This window comes from Balaenoptera musculus, chromosome 11, assembly GCF_009873245.2.
Source record: "Balaenoptera musculus isolate JJ_BM4_2016_0621 chromosome 11, mBalMus1.pri.v3, whole genome shotgun sequence".
NCBI lineage: Eukaryota > Metazoa > Chordata > Mammalia > Artiodactyla > Balaenopteridae > Balaenoptera > Balaenoptera musculus.
The window spans coordinates 42046597-42068797 of record NC_045795.1 but is presented as its reverse complement, the minus strand read 5'-3'; the positions used below and the strand labels follow the sequence as shown (position 1 = coordinate 42068797).

Here is a 22201-nt window from a genome sequence, read left to right as displayed (position 1 = left end):
TATATATATATCTCATATAATTTATATAATTATATAATATTTAATATATGTATATATAAAAAACACAAAATGACTATACACACTATTTCATAAAACAGTCGTTTGTGAGATAATATATATAGTTGAATCTGCAGATGTGAAACCCGTGGATAAGGAGTGCCAACTCTCATCATTGAACTATGCTATTTTATAAGTAAAAGGGACCTGAGTATCTGCGGATTTGGTTATCGGTGGGGGCTCCTGGAACCAATCCCCCATGGATACTGAGGGACGACTGTAATAAATATTGAATGGATAATGTGTTATTTAACGAGGATTTTTAGGAGAAAAGGTTCTGTGGACACACATGGAACCACTGTATACAACATGTACAGTTGTATACAATGTTGTGTATGTTGTATAAAATGAACCATTATATACAAGTGTACATTGTATACAGCTGTACATTGTGTACAACTGTACATGCTGATCCCCACAATGAGTATGTGGCCAGGTGAGTGAAGATGGAGCCAGCCTGGGCTTTGCCAGGTGTTACTACTACTCTAGGACTTCCCAGGGGCCTAACTGTGACCTGGGGGTCTTTAAAATGGTGGATGTAACACAAGATATATCTTAAATTCTGTATAACTGACACTTTTTCTCCTTATAATCTCAGAAGAAACACAGACTTAGCTTGTTTCATAGGGGGTGGAGGTTACAGACAGGGGACCAGGGAACAGATGATGGAGGGAAAAGTTATTTCCAGCGGCTCTACTTCTAACTAATGAGGCTCTTACTGCTAGTTCTCAGGAGAAATCCCACTTTATTGGGTTTACACATCAATGACTTTTTAAACATTTCCTTTAGATATCTTACAAAATGATGTACGATAGTGTTCACAGCTGAAGGTGGAGAAGGTTTTCCCCTTCTTTCAATCACCCCATTCCTGACAGCGCTAGACTGATTTTCCCTCCTTCATTGGCCACTCTGGGGAGGGAATGTCTGTGTGTCCTTTAGGACTTTCCTTTCTGATACAATAGCACCTGATGGAGTGATGCTTCTCTATCTTGAAACATTTCATAAAATGTAGTTTATGAGATGATACCCACTCTCTTTTTCCTTTTTTTCCTTTTGAATATGGAATCGACCTCCACCCAAAGAAAAATAAATGTCCTAGATCATAATCCTTTTGATAAGCAATCATGGTGAAACAACATACAAAGTCCCTATAAATTACTGTGAAGAAGTGGGAAAAAAATCTTTCCCTACATAGATTATAATACATTCCCTATAAGTCAAAAGAGTTTAACCAATAAAAAGGACATATAATAGCAAGCATTATAGTACATAAGACATATATATTAAACAAGGTATTGAGTGCATGAGCTAATCGATCATTGAGAAATTATTCCTTTATTCAATCTTAATTTCCAATATCTATATGTAATGAACCAAAAATGTATTTTCTGTTCATCCTATTATTTATTCATTGCCCTTATCCTATACTCCTCTGTATCTGGTAAAGGGTGGAAGCTGACCTTGACAGCCTAATTTCATCACCTCCTGTATCAGTTGTCTTTCTGCAGGATCAGCCAATGAGGGTCACTGATGAGAGTTTGGAAAGCTTGAGCAAGGGAGAAGCCTCAGTGTTTCTTTCCCTTCCTCTCTGCTTCAGGTGGCAAATTTGGCCACACCGTGTCTTTTCATAACTCCAGCTTCCACCAGACAGGCCAGTCATGCTCCCAGCTACCACCAGGAAAATGCCAGTCCCCAGATCCCAGTAACCCACTTCTTCACTCTGTCCTGTCAGTCTAGGGCTTATGGCAGCTTCCTACTTTTGCTCATCCCTGGACTGACTCAGCATCCTTTATTGCTTTCTCTGCTCCTCCATCACCTATGTAACCAAGTCCTTTCACTATAGTCCTCCTGTTGCAAATACTTAGAGACGTTCCCATTTTTTCTGGTTGAATATCAACTAACAAACAATTCCATTTTATAGGTTTAAAGAGAATTTTTGAGCATGCATTTTAAAAACCTGGAGAAGGCTTTTTATTGTTTAGGATACAATGAGATGGGACTCAAACATGGTGAAGCAGGAGAGGGTCTGAGCCCTGTCTTCAAGATCTTTCCTACTTCTTTCTTATGTATGTTTCCTAATGACACCTGAAGAAAGAAGCATTGTTCAATGTGCTACATTGGGACTATTTCCCCTTTTTTCCAGGAAACACGAGACGTAGTAATCAGTTTCAACTAGAATCCATGAAGAGCACATAAATGGCACATACTTTGGATTGAACAGGAAGAAAACCAGGTCTGTGTGCTCACAGTATCACTCAATCTGAGACACATTGTCTTGGCTGAGTTACGTGATCACAAGGACAGTGCTTCCCTCCTGTGCTCTAAACACAAAATAATAAGACTTCATATATGCAAGCAAAGACTGGAATGCTAAAGACATATGGACCAAATGTGTGGTCCTTCCCATTGCTCAGTTCAGGCCGAGGTGAGTAGGGCACACCTGCAGGCCAAGAGAAGCCACAGTGTAGGAGGATACCGTCTAGTCATCTGTCAAATCCATTCTACAAATAGCCACTCAGTCCCCAGTGTGGGCAAAGGAAGATGCCAATCACTATTTTTTGAAGGTCAACTCAGGGTCTTTAGATAATAAATAGAACCAAACATGCTCTTTAAAGTTGTAAAAATGAGAAAAATCTGATTATTATAGTTTATTAGAAGATAATGAATACATATGCTATAGAGTAGGTCCTGTACTATACAGTAGTCCTTGTTGTTTATCTATTTTATATATGGTAGTGTGTATCAGTTAAGCCCAAACTCCCAATTTATCCCTCCTCTCCTTTGCCCTTTGGTAACCATAAGTTTGTTTTCTATGTCTGTGAGTCTGTTTCTGTTTTTTAAATAAGTTTATTTGTATCATTTTTTAGATTCCACATATAAGTGATAACATATGATATTTGTCTTTCTCTGTCTGATTTACTTCACTTAGTATGATAATCTCTAGGTCCAGCCATGTTGCTGAAAATGGCATTATTTCTTTTATTTGGGCTGAGTAATATTCCATTGTGTGTGTGTGTGTGTGTGTGTTTGTGTGTGTGTGTGTGTATATATATATATATATATATATACACACACACTGGATCTTCTTTATCCATTCCTCTGTCAGTGGACATTTGGGTTGCTTCCATGTCTTGGCTATTGTGAATAGTGCTGCTATGAACATTGGGATGCATTTATCTTTTCAAATTAAGAGTTTTCTCCAGATATATGCCCAGGATATGATTGCTGGATAATATGATAGCTCTATTTTTAGTTTTTAAGTAACCTCCATACTGTTTTCCATAGTGGCTGCAAAGGTAGAAAATTTTAAAACAGTAGAATCTGGGCCTACAATCTAGACCCACAAGCCACAGTGTGAAAATTCATTCCAACAATTTTCGTCCATTTACATACTGAATCAACTTAATCCCATTAAGTATTTTTAAAAGCAATGTTAGCCATCTGGCATTTTTATGTATTATCATTTATTACTTCTTCAGTCTTCAGCATCTGAAGAATGTTTCAAAAGTGTCTTAATACCTGTAGCAGAGACACTGCTGGTGCCCTGCCCACATCGCCTCACCTGTGCCATTTCAGTGGCCATCAGCCTCTCATCCAGCTACTGGAACCTGCTTTTCTTTGTCTATGAATTTTTTCTTGACACTGGAACCTGTTTCTTACACCCTTGTGTCAGGTAAGAACAGCCAGGAAATTCATGGCCCCAGGAGCAGCCCTCAACCAATAAACATCCTTCTTTGGTGGCTTTATCTGAGGGATGATATGGAGAGTCCCTAGTACATAAGAACTAGTTGCCTGATGCTTTGCTTGGTAATGTGCCCTTCATTGTCTGCCTTTGCTGCCCTGAATCACTGCCCTACTCCCTTCTCAGGGTCCCCTTCACTGCCGAAACCAACTAGTATTTGCACTCAAAACCTTGTCTCAGGGAATCCAAACAGACAAACTCAAATTATGTCTCAGTCCTCTGGGGGCACATCAGCCAACCACAGCAAGGTGAATTAGACTCATGTATAGTTTCTAGGGGAGAACTAAGTGAATAGATGCTTCTTCTGATAAAGCTGCAGTGATTACTGGAGAAAACAATCATTAAGGAAACACTTCACCATTCTATGCTCCATTTTCTCACAATTTCAGCACATCTGGCTTATCTAACCAGGGTACCTTTGGGCACAACCCCATTAAAAAAAGCCCTACCCTGGAAATCCAGATAATAGAGGGCCCAGAAATGAAGGCTATGGATATCTCACCATTGTCACTATAATCCACCATGCTCACTAACATCAGCTTTGCTTCTTCATTTATTAGATTACCATTTAAGATGCCAGTGAATTATTAAAAGATTGCATCCTTTCCCAACCAGGATGATGATGATATTTTTGTTTCTCTGACTATAGATAACTAAAATTAGTTGCAAATTAGTGCCAATTTAGCTTACTTTTCAGCATCTCAAGCAGCAAACTGTGAAATGGTTGTGATAAAAGTGTGTTTATTCTTTCTGAGTAATGGCATCAGGTTGCTGTTTGGGGGAGATAAATGTATGATCTTTCCAGATACAGTTTTGCAGCTCATTTTAATAGACTTTACACAAAGGGCACTGGTTTCCAAAAATAGGAGTATGTGTGTATATCAGGATGGTACTTGCATCGTCAGCATCAGCCCCTCAGTCTTTTTGTTACTTATCATCTTCCCCACCTCACAAGCCATTACACAGTAGGGTGAAGAGTAGTTCTTTCCTGTGAGAGTGACTCACCTTTTGAGTTCAGATTGCGAGTTCAGTTTAGACAAATGAAAAGAACCAAAATGTGAGCTTATTGAGGGAAACAATCTATTTCCATCTCTTTCTGGCAAAACATAAGCAAGGTCTGAAATAAGAAAGCATTATTGAGTTGAAAAAAATCATAACAATGGTAAATTGGTGTTTTTGGTGCTATTTGTCAGAAGTTCTCATTGGTCAAAGAGAGAGAAACCAAATCATGTCTACAAACAAATGATGTGAATGTTTAAAACAAGTGCCATCACACTGTTTAATGATCAAAGTCAAAAAGAACATTGTCAGGAGAGGGAAATAAAAACTACCAGTGAACTCGAAAGGTATTTGAAGCCACTCTCCATCCTCTGTTAGTGTTTTTACAACTCGGTAATATAAAGGAAGCAGGAGCTTAGAACCTGGGGTGAAACAAGAAAACAAGCACCTTATACCAACAAGGCGAAGAGGCAGAGATTCCACTGTCACAGAGAACTTCACGTTGCTTAATTTCAATTTAAAGGGTGACTTGAATGCCTGGCCTTATGGAAATTTAATGCTTTGTTATGGTTCATCTGAACTTGTCAGTTGGCCCCAAGCTGCGATAATCAACTTTTCAATGTCAGACTCATTTACTCCTCGAAGAATCCTGAAATAGCCATTCTCTCCCCAGGACTTTCCCCAGGAATTGGCAGCAATCTGCAGAAAAACAAAAATTAAAAAAAAAAAAAAAACTGAATAATACTTGGATATTTTTTAATCCAAACTGTAAAGTTACAGGGGACTCCTATGTAGCTTTATATGCTTCTGACTCATTATAGATTGTGATTATTAAGAACCTACACATTTTGAAAAGAAGAATAAAACAATTATATTATTCATTAATTACATTAATATGCATATATACTCATGTTCATGATAACCAAAATTGATGAATTCCCCCAGAGTACAATAGTAACATATGCATGAGAGTTTGAAATGCCACATCAGAAGATGACACATGCTGCAGTTACAGAGTGTCTATTATGTGACTGGTCCTGTGCTAAGCACGGGAGGAACCATGATAAAAAATATCCTGTGTTCAGGGAGCTTATGGTCTAATGAAGGATGGTCAACGTAAGGCAAGTACTAAGGTAGAAATATGCACATGGAGAGGCATCTCACTTATCTGAATGGTTCAGGGAAGTTGTCATGAAGAAATACCACATGTGATGCATATTAAAGCCTAGGAGTAAATTAACCAGATTAAAAAAATGGAGGAAGGGAGATTCAGGTAAACAGTAAAAACATAAATATCAAAGCATGAAGCAGCATGAAGCAGAGAAATGAAGCAACAAAACTGTTATCATTAGATCATAAAACAGAAGCAGGTTGGTAGTTTATGAGGCTAGAAGGGGAGGAGAGGAAATCCATACTGAGAAAATAATGGTGAAAATGATGACAAGTTGTTGAGTTCCTTCCAGCAGGAATGCAGGTGGACAAATTTATATTTTGATTACATTATTCTGTATGAACTGAGATGGATGAATTTAAAAGGGTAGGAAAAAAACCCCACAGGGATGTAAACAGATCTTTGCAGGAAACCGTCTTCAGCAGGAAACCCCTTTTCTTGTCACTTTAGCAAAGCTATATTTTAACTAAACTTAAACAGTCCACCCCCATGTTCTGCTCATCTCTGACCCAAGCACAGTTTTCAAATCTTTTGATCACACACTACCTTGCCTAATCTGTTGGTTCTTCCCATAGATCAAAGAAGTAGAAATGAAGAATAAATAATTAACAGATGACCAGATCTCTTCCCTAGCTTCCCCATCAGTGATCTCCAGAACAAACTGTGTGAACAAGACAGCAACTAAAGAAAGATCACAAGAAGTGGACAAGCCTGCAGGCAGTAGGGGATGGCAAGGACTCTGACCTCCTATCCCAATGATTAACTGAGATTACTTCCCCTTTTCCCTTTAAAACTTTCATGGCCAAGCAGAATCTTTGGAGTTGGTTTTTGGGGGACACAAGTCCGCCTTTTCCCCAGATTTCTGACTTTCTGATTAAAAGCAATTTTCCCTTCCACCTTTATTTCTGGACTCTCAGTTCTGTTGCATTAATCTATTTGTCTGTTTTTATGCCAGTATCATACTGTTTTGATCACTGTAAATTTATAGTATAACTTGAAATCAGGAAATGTGATACTCCTTGCTTTGTTTTTCTTTCAAAGGACTGCTTTGGCTACTTGGGGTCTTTTTTGTTTCCATATAAATTTTAGGATTTTTTTTTTCAATTTCTGTAAAAAATGCCATTGGAATCTTGATAGGAATTGCATTGAAGCTATAGATGTTTTTGGTAGTATTGAAATTTTAACAATATTAATTCTTCCCCTTCATGAACACAGGATACCTTTCCATTTATTTGTGACATTTTTGATATCTTTCATCAATGTCTTATAGTTTTCAGAGTAGAGATCTTTCACCTCCTTGGTTAAGTTTATTCCAAAGTTTTTTCTTTTTTTTTTTCGATGCTATTGTACATGGGATTGTTTGTTTTCTTTATTTCTTTTTCAGATAATCTGTTGCTAGTGTCTAAAAAGGCTACTGATTTTTGTATGATAGTTTTGTTATCCTGTAATTTTACTGAATTAATTGGTTTGATCTAACAACTTTTGGGTGAAGTCTTTAGGATTTTCCAAACAGGTATACCTTGGAGATTTTGCAGGTTCAGTTCCAGACTACTGCAATAAAATGAATATCGCAATAAAGTGAGTCACATAAATTTTTTGGCTTCCCAGTGCATATAAAAGTTATGTTTACACTATACTGTAGTCTTTTAAGTGTACAGTAGCATTACATCTAAAAAAAATGTGCATACTTTAATTAAGAATACTTTATTGCTAAAAAATGCTAACCATCATCTGATTATTTAGCAAGTTGAAATATTTTTGCTGGTAGAAGGTTTAAAATATTGCAAGAGTTACCAAAATGTGACACAGATACACAAAGTGAGCAAATGCTGTTGGAAAAATGGTGCCAATAGACTGCTCAATATGGTCTATTGCCACAAATCTTCAATTTCTACAACAAAACAAAACAAAAAAACCAATATTTGTAAAGTGCAATGAAACACGGTATACCTATATAAACTGCAAATAGAGACAATTTTACTTCTTCCTTTCCAATTCTGATGGTTTTTATTTCTTTTTCTTGCCAGATGGCTCTGGAAAGTACTTCCAGTACTATGTTGAATAGGAGTGGTGAGAATGGGCACCATTGTCTTGTTTCTCATCTTAGAGGAAAAGCTTTCAACTTTTCACCATTAAGTATAATGTTATCTGTGAGGTACATTCCTTCTATACTTGTTAAGAGTTTTTATCATTAACAAATGTAGAATTTTGTCAAATGTTTTTACTGAATCTATTAAGATTACTATATAATTTTTTCTTTCATTCTATTAATGTGATGTTTCACATTGATTGGTTTGTGTGTGTTGAACCATCCTTGCATACCAGGTATAAATCACATGTGATCATGGTGAATGGTTCTTTTAATGTGCTGCTAAATCAAATTTGCTGGCAATAAAATGCTGTCTTAATTACTGTAGATTTATATAGTCTTGAAACCTGGTAGTGTACATCCTCCAACTTTGTTCTTCTTTACTGTGGCTATCTTGGGTACTCTAGGTCTTTTGCACTTCCATTTAAAGTTTAGAATCATCTTTTCAGTATAATCCTCTCTCCCCCTCCAAAAAAAAAAAAATCTCTTCTGGGACATAGATTAGGATGTTACTAAATTAATAGATCAATTTGGGAAAGTTAATCTAGAGACTTCCAGGTCATCAGTATTGTATAATTCTCCTTTTAGCTAGGTCTTCTTTAATTTCTCGTAACACTAAAAATCTTGCACATTTTTCATTGACATACTCCCTAGGTTTTTATTTATTTATTTATTTATTTTTGGCTGTATTGGGTCTTTGTTGCTGTGCACGGGCTTTTCTCTAGCTGTGTTGTGTGGGGGCTACTCTTCGTTGTGGTGCACGGGCTTCTCATTGCGGTGGCTTCTCTTGTTGCGGAGCACGGGCTCTAAGCACGCGGGCTTCAGTAGTTGTGGCTCGTGGGCTCTAGAGTGCAGGCTCAGTAGTTGTGGTGCACGGGCTTAGTTGCTCCGCGGCATGTGAATCTTCCCAGACCAGGGCTCGAACCCGTGTCCCCTGCATTGACAGGTGGATTCTCAAGCACTGCAGCACCAGGGAAGTACTTCCCTAGGTTTTTAAATAGTTACATCATTTCTTTTTTGTATTAGGACTTTAATTGGGCACAAAGATTATTTTCTTCACAACAGTTACATTAATAGAAGGCTTTAAGCTGAAATTAGTCATTAAACCTAAGTCACTTGTAGTTTCAAAAAACCAAGAAACAAATATAGACCAAAAATAATTATTTTCTCTTCAAAATATTTATAAAACTGGAAAGACTATCATACATAGAAAATTCTAATACTTCAAAGTAAGGCTATGTTTTCCCTGGAAACTTGCTAAATTTTTCCTCATAGATGTAGCAGGAGTGTGGTATAGCAGTAACTGGACAGAGGACAATTGCAGCTTATGCCCCTAACTAGATATTTCTTATATTTTGTCTAAGCCATCCAAGTTTTGGTACTGTGCTACAGCAGCCCTAGCAAACTGATACACCTCTGTATTCCCTAGGGTTCATTTTTGATGTTGCCTACTCAATATCCCAGTAAGGGTTCATATAGCTCTTTAAAAAGCCAGACCATGACCTAGAGACTCTGTTCAGCTTATCTCCTCCCAGCACCTTCATTTAATAGAGACAGCAATTCACTTTCCTTTTAGAAATAGTTCTGTAATTTGTTCTCAGTTTTTCAAAAATAAAAAATATATTGTTGAGGGACTTCCCTGGCAGTCCAGTGGTTAACACTCCACACTTCCACTGCAGGGGGCACAGGTTCGATCCCTGGTTGGGCAACTAAGATCCCATGTGCCGCACCGTGCAGCCAAAAGAAAAAACAAAAAAATCTGGGAACTGAAAGAGCTAAGCAAAGTCCCAGAAGGCAAGAGAGAGAGGTAATATGAAAGAGAGGTTGAGAGACATAGAGGATAATATGAGAAGGACAATCATCTGTTTAATAGAAATGTCCAAAAGTAAAGGAAGGAAAGATGGTATATTCAGCTATAATAACTGAGACCTTTATAATAGTCATCAGTATTGTGAATCCTCAGAATTAGAACACAAAAAGCCCCAATTCTTACACAAAATTTAACACTACAGATACTACAGTAATATAATCAGACTTATTTTGGTAATGTCAGGTCTACTTTCAGATCAGAAATTTCCTGCAGAGTAATATTTCTCTCTCCTGGAATTTTAATTTCTGTAAGTAAAGACAGCAAGATGTTTCTCTCACCACTATAGATATAAGTAGAAATAATTATGAACTAGATGCAATACATGTAAGAAAAGGCAGTAAGTTCATTATGAATTACAGTAATTATGACCCTTAGTAAAATGACATATCCCATCCAAAGAATTTCACACAAATATAAGAGTCCAAAATATATCCTAATTTTTAGGTACTGGCAATCAAATCTGCTATTTTAGGATCCAAAATGAATTATAAAATACTTTCACCAGTAAGGGTTGTATTAAACAAATTTTCTTTTTAGCACTTCACTCTGATTCTCCCTTGTCCCTTCTAAAACTATGATTTTTTAAAATGTTTATTTATTTATTTATTTATTTCTTATTAGTCATCCATTTTACACACATCAGTGTATACATGTCAATCCCAGTCTCCTGATTCATCACACCCCCACCCCCACCCCCCACCTCTTTCCCCCCTTGGTGTCCATATGTTGTTCTCTGCTTCTGTGTCTCAGTTTCTGCTCTGCAAACCAGTTCATCTGTAGCATTTTCTACGTTCCACATATTTGTTAATATATGATATTTGTTTTTCAATTTGTGACTTGCTTCACTCTGTATGACAGTCTCTAGATGCATCCACGTCTCTACAAATGACCCAATTTCGTTCTTTTTAAAGGCTGAGTAATATTCCATTGTATATATGTACCACATCTTCTTTATCCATTCATCTGTCGATGAGCATTTAGGTTGCTTCCATGACTTGGCTATTGTAAACAGTGCTGCCATGAACATTGGGTTGCATGTGTCTTTTTGAATTATGGTTTTCTCTGGGTGCTGGGTCATATGGTAATTCTATTTTTAGATTTTTAAGGAGCCTCCATACTGTTCTCCATAGTAGCTGTATCAATTTACATTCCCACCAACAGTGCAAGAGGGTTCCGTTTTCTCCACACCTTCTCCAGCATTTGTTGTTTGTAGACTTTCTGATGATGCCCTTTCTAACTGGTGTGAGGTGATTCCTCATTGTAATTTTGATTTGCATTTCTCTAATAATTAGTGATGTTGAGCAGCTTTTCAGGTGCTTCTTGGCCATTTAAATGTCTTCTTTGGAGAAATATCTACTTAGGTCTTCTGCCCATTTTTGGATTGGGTTGTTTGTTTACTTAATATTGAGCTGCAAGTGCTGTTTATATATTTTGGAGATTAATCCTTTGTCCATTGATTCGTTTGCAAATATTCTCTCCCATTCTGAGGGTTGTCTTTTCATCTTGTTTATGGTTTCCTTTGTTGTGCAAAATCTTTGAAGTTTCATTAGGTCCCATTTGTTTATTTTTTGTTTTTATTTCCATTACTCTAGGAGGTGAATCAAAAAAGATCTTGCTGAGATTTATGTCAAAGAGTGTTCTTCCTATGGTTTCTGCTGAGAGTTTTATAGTGTCCAGTCTTACATTTAGGTCTCTAATCCATTTTGAGTTCATTTTTGTGTATGGTGTTAGGGAGTGTTCTAATTTCATTCTTTCACATGTAGCTGTCCAGTTTTCCCAGCACCACTTATTGAAGAGACTGTCTTTTCTCCATTGTATATTCTTGCCTCCTTTGTCATAGATTAGTTGACCATAGGTGCGTGGGTTTATCTCTGGATTTTCTATCCTGTTCCACTGATCTATAGTTCTGTTTTTGTGCCAGTACCATATTGTCTTGATTACTGTAGCTCTGTAATCTAGTCTGAAGTCAGGGAGTCTGATTCCTCCAGCTCCGTTTTTTCCCTCAAGACTGCTTTGGCTCTTCGCGGTCTTTTGTGTCTCCATACAACTTTTAAGATTTGTTGTTCTAGTTCTGTAAAAAATGCCATTGGTAATTTGATAGGGATTGCATTGAATCTGTAGATTGCTTTGTAGTCATTTTCACAATATTGATTCGTCCAACCAAAGAACATGGTATATCTCTCCATCTGTTTGTATCATCTTTAATTTCTTTCATCAGTGTCTTATACTTTTCTGCATATAGGTCTTTTGTCTCCCTAGGTAGGTTTATTCCTAGGTATTTTCTTCTTTTTGTTGCAGTGGTAAATGGGAGTGTTTCCTTAATTTCTCTTTCAGATTTTTCATCATTAGTGTATAGGAATGCAAGAGATTTCTGTGCATAAATTTTGTATCCTGCAACTTTACCAAATTCATTAATTAGCTCTAGTAGTTTTCTGGTGGTATCTTTAGGATCCTCTATGTATAGTGTCATGTCATCTGCAAACAGTGACAGTTTTACTTCTTCTTTTCCAATCTGTATTCCTTTTATTTCTTTTTCTTCTCTGATTGCTGTGGCTAGGACTTCCAAAACTATGTTAAATAATAGAGGTGAGACTGGACATTCTTGTCTTGTTCCTGATCTTAGAGGAAATGCTTCCAGTTTTTCACCATTGAGAATGATGTTTGCTGTGGGTTTGTCATATATGGCCTTTATTATGTTGAAGTAGTTTCCCTCTATGCCCACTTTCTGCAGAGTTTTTATTATAAATGGGTGTTGAATTTTGTCCAAAGCTTTTTCTGCATCTATTAAGATGATCATATGGTTTTTATTCTTCAATTTGTTAATATGGTGTATCACATTGATTGATTTGAGTATACTGAAGATTCCTTGCATCTCTGGGATAAATGTAACTTGATCATGGTGTATGATCCTTTTAATGTGTTGTTGGAGTCTGTTTGTTAGTATTTTGTTGAGGATTTTTGCATCTATATTCATCAGTGACATTGGTCTGTAATTTTCTTTTTTGTAGTATCTTTGTCTGGTTTTGGTATCAGAGTGATGGTGGCCTCATAGAAGGAGTTTGGGAGTTTTCTTTCTTTTACAATATTTTGGAAGAGTTTGAGAAGGACGGGTGTTAGCTCTTCTCTAAATGTTTGATAGACTTCACCTGTGAAGCCATCTGGTCCTAGACTTTTGTTTGTTGGAAGATTTTTAATCACAGTTTCAATTTCATTACTCGTGATGGGTCTGTTCATATTTTCTATTTCTTCCTGGTTCAGTCTTGGAAGGTTATACCTTTCCAAGAATTTGTCCATTTCTTTCAGGTTGTCCATTTTATTGGCATAGAGTTTCTTATAGTAGTCTCTTAGGATGCTTCGTATTTCTGTGGTGTCTGTTGTAACTTCTCCTTTTTCATTTCTAATTTTATTGATTTAGGTCCTCTCCCTTTTTCTTGATGAGTCTACCTAATGATTTATCAATTTTGTTTCTCTTCTCAAAGAAACAGCTTTTAGTTGCATTGATCTTTGCTATAGTTTCCTTCATTTCTTTTTCATTTATTTCTGATCTGATCTTTAGGATTTCTTTCCTTCTGCTAACTTTGGGTTCTCTTTGTTCTTCTTTCTCTAGTTCCTTTAGGTGTAACGTTAGATATTTTATTTGAGATTTTTCTGGTTTCATGAGGTAGGCTTGTATAGCTATAAGCTTCCCTCTTAGAACTGCTTTTGCTGCATCCCATAGGTTTTGGATTGTCGTGTTTTCATTGTCATTTGCCTCTAGGTATTTTTTGATTTCCTCTTTGATTTCTTCATTGATCTCTTGGCTATTTAGTAACGTATTGTTTAGCCTCCATGTGTTTGTGTTTTTTACGTTTTTTTCCCTGTAATTGATTTCTAATCTCATAGCATTGTGGTCATAAAAGATGCTTGATAATGTTTCAATTTTCTTCAGTTTATTGAGGCTTGACTTGTGCCGCAAGATGTGATCTATCCTGGAGAATGCTCTGTGCGCACTTGAGAAGAAAGTGTAATCTGCTGTTTTTGGTTGGAATGTCCTATAAATATCAATTAAATCTATCTGGTCTATTGTGTCATTTAAAGCTTGTGTTTCCTTATTAATTTTCTGTTTGGCTGATCTGTCCATTGATGTAAGTGAGGTGTTAAAGTCCCCCACTATTATTGTGTTACTGTCGATTTCCTCTTTTAGAACTGTTAGCAGTTGCCTTATGTATTGAGGTGTTCCTATGTTGAGTGCATATATATTTATAATTTTTATATCTTCTTCTTGGATTGATCCCTTGATCATTACATAGTGTCCTTTCTTGTCTCTTGTACCATTCTTTATTTTAAAGTCTATTTTATCTGATATGAGTGTTGCTACTCCAGCTTTCTTTTGATTTCCATTTGCATGGAATATTTTTTTCCATCCCCTCACTTTCAGCCTGTATGTGTCCCTAGGTCTGAAGTGGGTGTCTTGTAGACAGCATATATATGGATCTTGTTTTTGTATCCATTCAGCAAGCCTGTGTCTTTTGGTTGGAGCATTTAATCCATTCACATTTAAGGTAATTATTGATATGTATGTTCCTATTACCATTTTCTTAATTTTGTGGAGTTCTTTTTTGTAGGTCCTTTTCTTCTCCTGTGTTTCCCACTTAGAGAAGTTCCTTTAGCATTTGTTGTAGAGCTGGGTTGGTGGTGCTGAATCCTCTTAGCTTTTTCTTGTCTGTAAAGCTTTTGATTTCTCCATCGAATCTGAATGAGATCCTTGTTGGGCAGAGTAATCTTGGTTGTAGGTTCTTCCCTTTCATCACTTTAAGTATATCATGCCACTTCCTTCTGGCTTGTAGAGTTTCTGCTGAGAAATCAAATGTTAACCTTATGGGAGTTCCCTTGTATGTTATTTATTGTTTTTCCCTTGATGCTTTCAATAATTTTTCTTTGCCTTTAATTTTTGCCAGTTTGATTACTATGTGTCTCGGCGTGTTTCTCCTTGGGTTTATCCTGTATGGGACTCTTTGCACTTCCTGGACTTGGGTGGCTATTTCCTTTCCCATGTTAGGGGAAGTTTTTGACTATAATCTCTTCAAATATTTTCTCTGGTCCTTTCTCTCTCTCTTCTCCTTCTGGGACCCCTATAATGTGAATGTTGTTGTGTTTAATGTTGTTCCAGAGGTCTCTTAGGCTGTCTTCATTTCTTTTCATTCTTTTTTCTTTATTCTGTTCCACAGCAGGAAATTCCACCATTCTGTCTTCCAGGTCACTTATCCGTTCTTCTGCCTCAGTTATTCTTCTATTGATTCCTTCTAGTGTATTTTTCATTTCAGTTATTGTATTGTTCATCTCGTTTGTTTGTTCTTTAACTCTTCTAGATTTTTGTTAAACATTTCTTACATCTTCTCAATCTTTGCCTCCATTCTTTTTCCAAGGTCCTGGATCATCTTCACTATCATTATTCTGAATTCTTTTTCTGGAAGATTTCCTATCTCCATTTCATTTAGTTGTTTTCTGGGGTTTTATCTTGTTCCTTCATCTGGTACATAGCCCTCTGCCTTTACATCTTTTCTATCTTTATGTGAATGTGGTTTTTGTTCCACAGTCTGCAGGATTGTAGTTCTTCTTGCATCTGCTGTCTGCCTCTGGTGGATGAGGCTATCTAAGAGGCTTGTGTAAGTTTCCTAATGGGAGGGACCAGTCTAGTTACATCATTTTAGGTCATGTTTATTTTTAATTTCCCATTGCTTCTTGTTACTATATAGAACTATAATTTGTTTTTTATATTGATCTAATATGAAGAAAGCTTGTTAAATATGCTTACTGTTTTTAATAGTTTATTTCTATATATATGTTTTGATTTTCCATATTCATAATCATGTCATCTGCAAATAACATCAGTTATATTTCTTTCCACACTCCCCTTTATTTTTTGTTTGTTTGTTTGTTTTACTGCACTAGGTGGTACCTTCAGTAAAATGTTAATAAAAATGTTGACAATGAATGTTTTATTTTTCAGTGATGAGGGAAAAGCGTTCAGTATTTTACCATTAATTATGATGTTAGCTCTAGGGTTTTTGTGGATAAAGTTTATAAGGTGAAGGAAGGTAGGTTCTATTCCTAATTTGCTGAGGTTTTAGGTCATAAATGACTTCTGTCGTCAGCAGAATTCTAAAATGAACCCAAAATTCCTCCTCCCTTGTGTAGTTTCCCCATATAATCCTTTCCATTTGAGTGTGGGAAGGACCTGAGAATATAATGGGATATTACTTCTGTGATTAGGTTACGTTATCTCACAAAGTTGAACAGATTTTGAAGATGTGATTCAAATTCCCAATCAACTCACTGCGAGTTAATTAAAAGGGAGATTATTCTGCCTAAGCTAATCATGTGAACCCTGTAGAAGAGAGTCTAGAAATCAGAAATTGTTTTTTCCTAATGATCTTGAAGTTACCGTGTTTGGAAAGGATTTATGAGAGTACCTATGAGGGGGCTGGTGGCAAAAAAACTGTTATTATTTCATCTTCTGTACCAATTAAGATAATCATGTTTATTTTTCCATCTTTAGTCTGGCAATGTGATGAACTATATTCATTGCTTTTACATGTAAAACCAACTTTGCACTCCTGTGATAAACCTCACTTGATCATAATATATTGTCCTTTTAATATATTTTACAGTTGTGATATTTTGTGTAGAATTTTGTGTTCATAAGAGATATTGCCCAGTAGTTTTCTTTTCTTATGTTGTCCCTGTCAAGTTTTGGTATTGGTGTCATGCTGGTTCATGAAGTGTGTTGGGAACTGTTTTTTCTCTATTTCCTAAAAGATATTGACATAAAATTGATTTCATTTGTTATTTAAATGTTTGGAAAAATTTACCAGTGAAGCCATTAGAGACTGGTGTTTTATGTAAGTTTCTTTTCTTTAATACAGAATCAGCTTCTCAAATAGTATTATAACTAGACTTTTCTATTTTCACCTTGTGTGAGTTTTGATGCTTTGCTTTCCAAGGAGTTTATTCATTTCATCTATATTTTCAAATATATTGGCATAATGCTTGCATAGCATCTTATATTACCTACTTAATATCTATTGAAACTGAAGAAAGTCCTCTTTTTTCATTTCTATGTTAAATTTTTTTTCTCTCTTGGCTTCTTTATGAGTCTTCCTAGGAATTTAACCTTTTCAAAGAATCAAATCTTTGCCCTCTTGATATTCTCTATTGTATGTCCACTTTTTTTCATTGATTTCTGCCCTTCTCCTTTTCATTCCCTTCATTCTAATTTTTGGAGGTTTGAGTTCTTTATCTAGCTTACTGGATTACTATTTTCAACTTTTCCTTTTTTAATATATGCATTGATTTTAACCTTTCTTTTTTTCCAAATACATGCATCTTCTATTACATTAAGTACTGCTTTAGCTAAGTAACACAAGTTTTGACATAGCATACTCTGTAAAATTTCAATCCTTTCAGTTTGTTGAACTTACCTTATGACCCAGCATATGGTCAACATTGGCAACTATTCCATATGCACTAAAAGAATATATATTCATTAATAGTTGTATCTAGTATTCTGTGAATTTTAATTACATTAAGCTAGCTAATAGTTTTTTTTTTTTAATCTTCTATATCTTTATCTATATTTTAGCTGCTTACTCTATGAAATAATAAGTGGGATGTGTTGAAATATACAACCAAATTGTGGATTTGTCTTTCTCTTTTCTTCTGTAACTTTTGTTTTATATTTTTGATGCTGTGTTATCTTAGCTTTTGTTTGAATGAAAATGTTTCTGATTTGCCTTCTTTGAAGAAAGTTGCCGCTGGATATAAAATTCTAGTTTCCCCTACTTAGAGTTTATTGAGCTTCCGAATTTAGGTTGGCGTCTTTCAATTTTGGAAAACTTTTGGCTGTCAGTTCTTCAAATATTTGTTCTGCTTCATTCTCTCTCTCATCCTTCTGAGAATACAGTTACATGTATGTTAAAACATTTGATTGTGTCCCACCCGTCTCTTCCCAGTGTTCTGGATTTTTCATTATATTTTCCTCTGTGTACTGCAACTTGGATATATTTTATTGCATTTATTTAAGATATCTAATTCTGCCTGCTATTTAACCCATATGTTGAGTTCTTAATTTCAGGCATTGCACTCACACCAACAATAATTCTTTTCTTTTTGTATATTGAAATAATTTGTTGAAATTCTCTATCTTTTCATTCATATTTAAAAAAAAAATTTACAACGGTTATTACATCTATTGCTTCTATTGATAGTTTTTTCCCTTGGTTATTGGTCACATTTTTCTGCTACATGTCTCAAAATGTTTAAATGCATGCTGGATACTTTGCCATAATAATTACAGTTGTCCCTTGGTATCTGTGGGGGATTGGTTCCAGGAGATCTCTCTTTCCCTGCACCAAAATCCACAGATGCTCAAGTCTGCCAACTAAAAACTGACACCTGACATCTGCCTCTACAAGGATGAAGTCATTAGCCACTTCAGTCTCTGAGCTTCAACACACCTGAAAGGAGCTCAGGGTGGAGATCAGGAATGAGGCACCCTGTGCTCTGGGAAAAACTGGCAGAACAGACCTTCAGATAATTAGATATTTTCAGAAGAAGATTTTATGAGCCCAAATTCTTGCATCTTCTCATATCTAGAAAAGCCCTAAAATCCTGAATGGAGACATCTGCTCCTTGTGACTAGCAGTAACCTTCATGAAACTAACAGCAACCTTCTGCAAAAATGTGTGCTTGATTACATGTATTCCCCCATCACCAAAATCATATATATACAGACCTCTACCCTATCTCTTCCGAGCAGTTCTTCAGAGCTATCTGAGATGCTGTCTCCTGAGCGATAGTTCCTATTTTGCCCCAAATAAAACTTAACTCACAACCCTCACATTGTGCAATTTTTTTAGTTGACAAGTTCCTTATATAAAATGGCATAATATTTGCATATAACCTATACACATCCTCTCGTATGCTTTAAGCCATCTCTGGGTTACTTATAATACCTAATGCAATGTAAATGTTATGTAAATAGTTGTAAATGCAATGTAAGTGGTATGTAAATAGTTGCCCATGTACAGCAAATACAAGTTTTGCTTTTTGGAAATTTCTGGAACTTCAAAAATATTTTTGATCCACAGTTGGTTGAATCTGTGGATGCAGAACCCTCAGATATGGAGGGCGGACTACATAGAGATTGACACTGAGATTATTTTCCAAAGAAGTTTAGCCTTCTCCTAGAGAGATACGGTAAGGGACTAATCCCCTCAATTTAGTAAAGAACTGAGTAGGATCAGGGCTAGAGAAAAGTTTTGGTTAAACTTAATTGTACCTGGTTTCAAATATTTCAGGGCTGTACCTACCATGTGTGTGTTTCAGGCTCTCTTCAGGGTTCTCCTACCCCGGATTTGGCAATGCTGTAGATGATTTCACTCTGCCATCCCCCCACCCTTAACTACTCACATTATTCTGCATTCAGAAATATTCCAGGAAGCTCAAATAATATATTCTCTTTCACATATCATAAATGTTAACTATTGAATACTAATTTTATTGACTATCTCAAGCTATTTTAATAAGGAAAATGATATTTAAGAAAGCTCAGTTCAAATACAAAGAAACATCATTCTGCTCAAAAGCATAACACCTCCATATGTCAACAAGACAAACACGAGTGGTGACCCCATACTTGGGTGATTGATTTTGTGAGTGCCTTGTGGAGAAATCTAATTAACAAGAGTCACTTGAGTGAGCACATGCCCTAATATTTAGTGTTTTATAAGTTATAATATGCCCTCAAATGCATACATTCAAGTTCAAATTCTATGATGAATATCATTACCTAAACTTTATTTCTGGAGGAAAAAAGGTATATAATATAAGGACCTGGGATAATTTTCTTTATTGTAACTGAATATTTGAGGTAATATATTCCAATCTTCTTCAAACTTTCTTATGTATAACTTTCTATTATTTTTTAGACTAGATATTAGTTTTTTCTCAGTAAAGAATCATGTGTATGTTATAGTTGGCAAAAACAAAAACAAAACTATGTATATATATATTTGATACTAACATTACAAAAGCATCACCCATAGCAAAAAAAATGTAAGAATACAAAGTTGATTGACACATATGAGAGAACTCTAATCACTTCTTTAATTTTAATATAGGTGATAATAGAACAAAAGTTATTCTGTTGATTCTCAATTTGAAAAAAAAAATACTGATTCATCTGTTACAATTTGAAATAAGAGGAGTTGAAAAATATTACTATAATATAAATGATTATAATGAATTTTCTGTTGGAGAAAATACAAATATTACAAATGATATTACAGTGACTTAGGATATGACTAAATAATACAAAGCTGGGAATACGGACACAGATGATTCTAAAATACTCACTTCACAGTAGAAATTTAATTGGAAAGTATTACATACCCAAAATTTTTCTTTCCGCCCCTGTGCTCCTCTCAGTGTGCCCCATCTAAAAACAACAATAAAAAATATTGACATGGTTAAAAATGTTTGAGTTGCATCTTGATAAGATTCAAATTATTATCAGAATTGTATCTTTTCTTTTCTCTTTGCCTCACTGTGTTTTATTATTGAACTGTCATCATTGCCTACAGAAATGTGCATGTATCATTTTCTTTTTAACCAAAACTTCATTGACTTGTTCAGAATATACTCATCTATGTCCAAATGGCTTGAAATCAAACTCATTGACCAAAGGATATAAGTCCTAGGGCAGCTGGGATGCAGGGGTTTTAAAGTATTTAAAGATGCCTCCTCTCTTCATATCTCACCTTCTGAAACTCTGCTAAAAATCTCCAAGACTACTTATAAAAAACATAATGTAAATAAAGATAACTGTTGTAGAAAAGAGCATCCATGTAAAAATATTCATATGCATATAATATTCTAGAAAATGGTTGTATGCCTAATGTGACATTTCTATATATACATGTACATATGGAAATCAAAATCTATATTCTCAGTACTGAGCCAGTCTCAATGTGGCAGGTAACAGTTCATAAAATATACAGACCTACAATACCTCGTTTTTTTTCTCTTGACTAAACCCAGTGACATAGATGTTACTAACATGTTCTATTTACTAATGAAATATCAAGACCTGTCCAAGATCACAGAGTGTTGTTGAGCCAGGACTCCAAATCTCATGTTCTTAATATGCTATATTGCTTCTCTTATAAATATACAGTCCCCAACTACAGTGTGTCCTGAATGACATCAGTTTTATGTGGAGAAAGTATATTGACCACCACTTTCATGCACTCTGGTGGATTATGAGAAAATAATCCTGCCCACATCAATTCATTCCTAATACCCCAAATCTCAAGGTCAGAGTGGTATGTCATTGTACAAAAGAACATTCTGGAAGAGGTACAAATTTGTTGTTCAAATATTTTCAACATGTCCATTTGCCAGAAAGCTGTTTTTCATAGGGTATAAAATAGAATGATGGCACCACAGCATAGAAGTATTGCTTAAAGATGACAGGTTTATTGTAAGGATCTTGGGACATTCAAGAGAGTATGCAATAATGCATTTGGATCCTTTGGTACGAGAATGAGGGAAGAAAAAAGTGATTTGGGAAGTAGGAAAACACTAAAGAACAATTTTTCTTTATTTTGTTCCTGATGGAGACTAGGACTGGTAATTGCACTGATTGCCATGTCTTATTTTTTTGGCTGTGTTGGGTCTCCGTTTCTGTGCGAGGGCTTTCTCTAGTTGCGGCGAGTGGGGGCCACTCTTCATTGCGGTGCGTGGGCCTCTCACCATCGCGGCCTCTCTTTGTTGCGGAGCACAGACTCCAGACGCGCAGGCTCAGTAGCTGTGGCTCACGGGCCCAGTTGCTCCGCGGCACGTGGGATCCTCCCAGACCAGGGATCGAACCCGTGTCCCCTGCATTGGCAGGCAGACTCTCAACCACTGCGCCACCAGGGAAGCCCTGCCATGTCTTTTTTAGTTATCTGATGCACAGAGCAGTGGACTGAAACGCTTTAGGGTTTCAAATATTCTAGGTGCTTTAACATGTAAGTTCAAACTGGTTCAGTTTTCAAAATCATTTTGCAGTTTTGTAATTGTACCTACCTCCTTGTAACTTTTCTAAAAAAGCTATCACCATTGAAAAAATTTACCAATCATACTATGTGCCCCCAAATCTTCTAAGGTCATTGTGTACTTCAAGCAGTGATCATATCTGAAACCTTGAGTTGCTCATTTTTTACTCATGGCTATTATGACAATTTCAGGAAG

General features: G+C 35.9%; 1 protein-coding gene across 2 annotated transcripts in view; it reads right to left on the bottom strand.

Moving 5' to 3' along the window:
• Positions 1-4859: 4859 nt before the first annotated feature.
• The window catches only part of TINAG (tubulointerstitial nephritis antigen), an 86820-nt gene continuing 69478 nt past the window's right edge, over positions 4860-22201 (bottom strand). The window contains exons 10-11 of one of the 2 annotated variants that reach the window (XM_036870767.1): positions 20360-20405; positions 4860-5497 (exon numbers count right to left, since the gene is read on the bottom strand). In XM_036870767.1, the coding sequence (XP_036726662.1) occupies positions 5363-5497; positions 20360-20405 (181 nt within the window). In that variant the 3' untranslated portion in view covers positions 4860-5362. The remainder of the gene's footprint in view (positions 5498-20359; positions 20406-22201) is intronic. The other variant, XM_036870768.1, reaches the window with a different exon arrangement.